The sequence below is a fragment of the Triticum dicoccoides genome, chromosome 3A (assembly GCF_002162155.2).
Source record: "Triticum dicoccoides isolate Atlit2015 ecotype Zavitan chromosome 3A, WEW_v2.0, whole genome shotgun sequence".
Classification (NCBI taxonomy): Eukaryota; Viridiplantae; Streptophyta; class Magnoliopsida; order Poales; family Poaceae; genus Triticum; species Triticum dicoccoides.
This window is the reverse complement of record NC_041384.1, coordinates 30,809,754-30,812,258: the sequence shown is the minus strand read 5'-3', so window position 1 is coordinate 30,812,258 and position 2,505 is coordinate 30,809,754. Positions and strand designations below refer to the sequence as shown.

Here is a 2,505-nt window from a genome sequence, read left to right as displayed (position 1 = left end):
TCGCCTTAAAAACATAGTATAGTTCACATGCAAATGACTTCATAACATGTCAGGCAAGCAAAAAGACCTCCACGAAATTAAATCCTGTCTACAAACCAAATTCAAACATGAAAGAAATATCAAAATTAGCTTACACGTATTGATTTGAACAGGTACCATACGTTAAAGCTTTCACAAGCTAGATCCGTTTTTTATATGATTCCAACGTCACACATAATTTCCTAACCAAACACAGTAGTGCAAATGCCTACTGATTCACATCAGCGCCAAAAGATAAGGGATATCAGCTGTCATAAAATCATAGGCTGAAGAAAAGTATGCACCTCATGTTCCAGGCTGATTGAAAGCCGGCGATCATTTCCTGCATGCTTGCCTGTAAATTAAAGTGGAGCTTCAGCCTATTGCCATGATGCAATGCACTCAGTAAAGAAACTCAGTGGAGTATACTCTTACATGAGAAGGCTTCAAGGCTTCCCCTAATTGTACAATCACCAAGGTTTAGTTGATCGAGGAACACATTTACACTGAAAACAGACAAACAAATGTAATACATTAGGCCCAAGAAAATTCCATGTTACCAGGAGCACTGCGAGGACAAGAAAGAAGAAAAGGTGGCATACCGGTCGAACGGGGTGTATTCTAAAAGCTTCATGTCGAATGTCTTGTGAACTCATACAAATAGCCACCAGATCAGATGAGTATCAAGAAGCGGAGCTTCAAAATCCCAACTGGCAAATCAACACATCAAAAGAGTAATCAACAGAAAATCAAGCAAATAAGAAGAGATGTGATCAAACCACATTAATACAACAAAACAATTCTAGCAAATTCAGTCTGCAGTTTGTTTCAATAAACATATGGTTGCCAATGCTGTGGAAGTGAAGTGGAGGCCATAGGAACTACACTTAGTTGCATGTGGCACCAGGTGGTTGGAGACAAAGCCAGCAAGAACATAATTACTACAGCAACCACACATCTCCCGTTTGGTGCAGGCATCAATATCCAACTTAGTAAATGAGTAGCCACTTCTTCAATCTGGAGATCAGTTTTGTGCTACCAATCAACAGCTAAGCAGGCGACAAAACACCTACCTAAATTCAATCATCTGCACATATATACAGCAGCCAGACAGAACCGAGTCCCCAGGGACTCAAAAATTCCCCTCCCCTCTTCTCGCATCAGTATCGGTCACCAACACTGGACTAAAACGGAGCAATAGTGGGAACAAATCCATGGCATCCAACAAACACAACTTGCTAGCATGCGTTGGCTAGTGGGGAGAACGCCAGTGCAAAGCAGTCTGATGTCCTCCTACTCCTACACATGCATTACGCAGAGCATTTTTTTTGGTGGACGGCGCAATGAAAATGTCCGATGCGGCCCATCTGCAGACACTATTTTAAGTTTCTTCTGGGGTAGAGTGCAGATCTCAAAATTATGGATAAACATAAAGCATCGATACTACATCCTTTATTAGACTGCTAGCCAGTAGGATACTACTACATGTATACCGAACAGAATTACTCCTTCATCACAAACAAACAAGCAAAAAACATGCGATCGGAGGAAGCAAAACGGGACAAGTGTCTCCTTAATTTCGAAGGGGCGGACACGCACGGCACCACCGCTCCCCTCCCCCGTTTCCCGAAGCACCGCCGCCGCGGCTGCCACATCTGCGGCGCCGAATCGAGCAGCGGGCGCGACGGCGGGACAGCGCGCAGATCTCGCGCGAGGAGAGGCGGCCCCAGGACGCGCGTAAGGCAGGAGGTAGAAGAAGAAGAAGAAGGGGCAGAGGTCGATGGATCCGTACCTGGCAAGATCTCGAAAAGGAGGACGAGACGAGACGAAAAGCGTGTGCTCCCTGCGCGCGGAGCTGCCGGGATCTGCCTGCCTGCCACCCACCACCACCACCACCGCTCCCTCCCGCTACTTGTTTATCCTCTTCCTCCTCCGCCTCCTCGGAATTTTCCTCTTTATTTTATTCTCGCTCCCGCTGCTCGTGGATAGATGATGATGATGATGAGAACGAGAGGTAGGACCCGCGGGAAGGGAAGGAAGGAGAGTGGGGCGGACGGCGACGTGGCGCGCCCCCGTGAAGTCTTCAAGGCCCGCGCCGCGCGGTGTGGTGTGCTGTGGGTTTCCGTCGCTCACGGTCACGGTGAGGCGGGGAATCAACCGACGGGAGTAGGGAGCGTTATCCGTTCCGCGTGTCGCGTGGCTGTGGGCCCCCGGGGGAAACGGCCGTTTCGCGCTCGGCAGGAATAACCGTCGGCGGAAGCGGAGCTGACCGGATCCCCTCCCCCGGGATGCGCATCTTTTTTTCTTCTTCTCGAGAGTCCGAGAGAGAAATGCGGCATTTCCTATTCAGCGCCACACACGCCGGTTTTAGTTCACTCCACAAACCGGCGCCTGCAGCGGTGTTAGGCGGGCCGGCCCGTTTAGAATCTGATTCGCCCCCGTCCTGTGGTCGTCTAGGTCTTTTCCCCGACTCCCTGTTTTTTCTGT

The 2,505-nt window shown here is 49.3% G+C and overlaps 1 protein-coding gene across 1 annotated transcript in view; it reads right to left on the bottom strand.

Annotated features, from left to right (window-relative positions):
• The window catches only part of LOC119266848 (repressor of RNA polymerase III transcription MAF1 homolog), a 4,335-nt gene extending 2,271 nt beyond the window's left edge, over window positions 1–2,064 (bottom strand). Inside the window, exons 1-4 of the mRNA XM_037548124.1 lie at window positions 1,811–2,064; window positions 621–728; window positions 454–524; window positions 324–373 (exon numbers count right to left, since the gene is read on the bottom strand). Of these exons, the coding sequence (XP_037404021.1) occupies window positions 324–373; window positions 454–524; window positions 621–652 (153 nt within the window). The 5' untranslated portion in view covers window positions 653–728; window positions 1,811–2,064. The remainder of the gene's footprint in view (window positions 1–323; window positions 374–453; window positions 525–620; window positions 729–1,810) is intronic.
• Window positions 2,065–2,505: the final 441 nt, after the last annotated feature.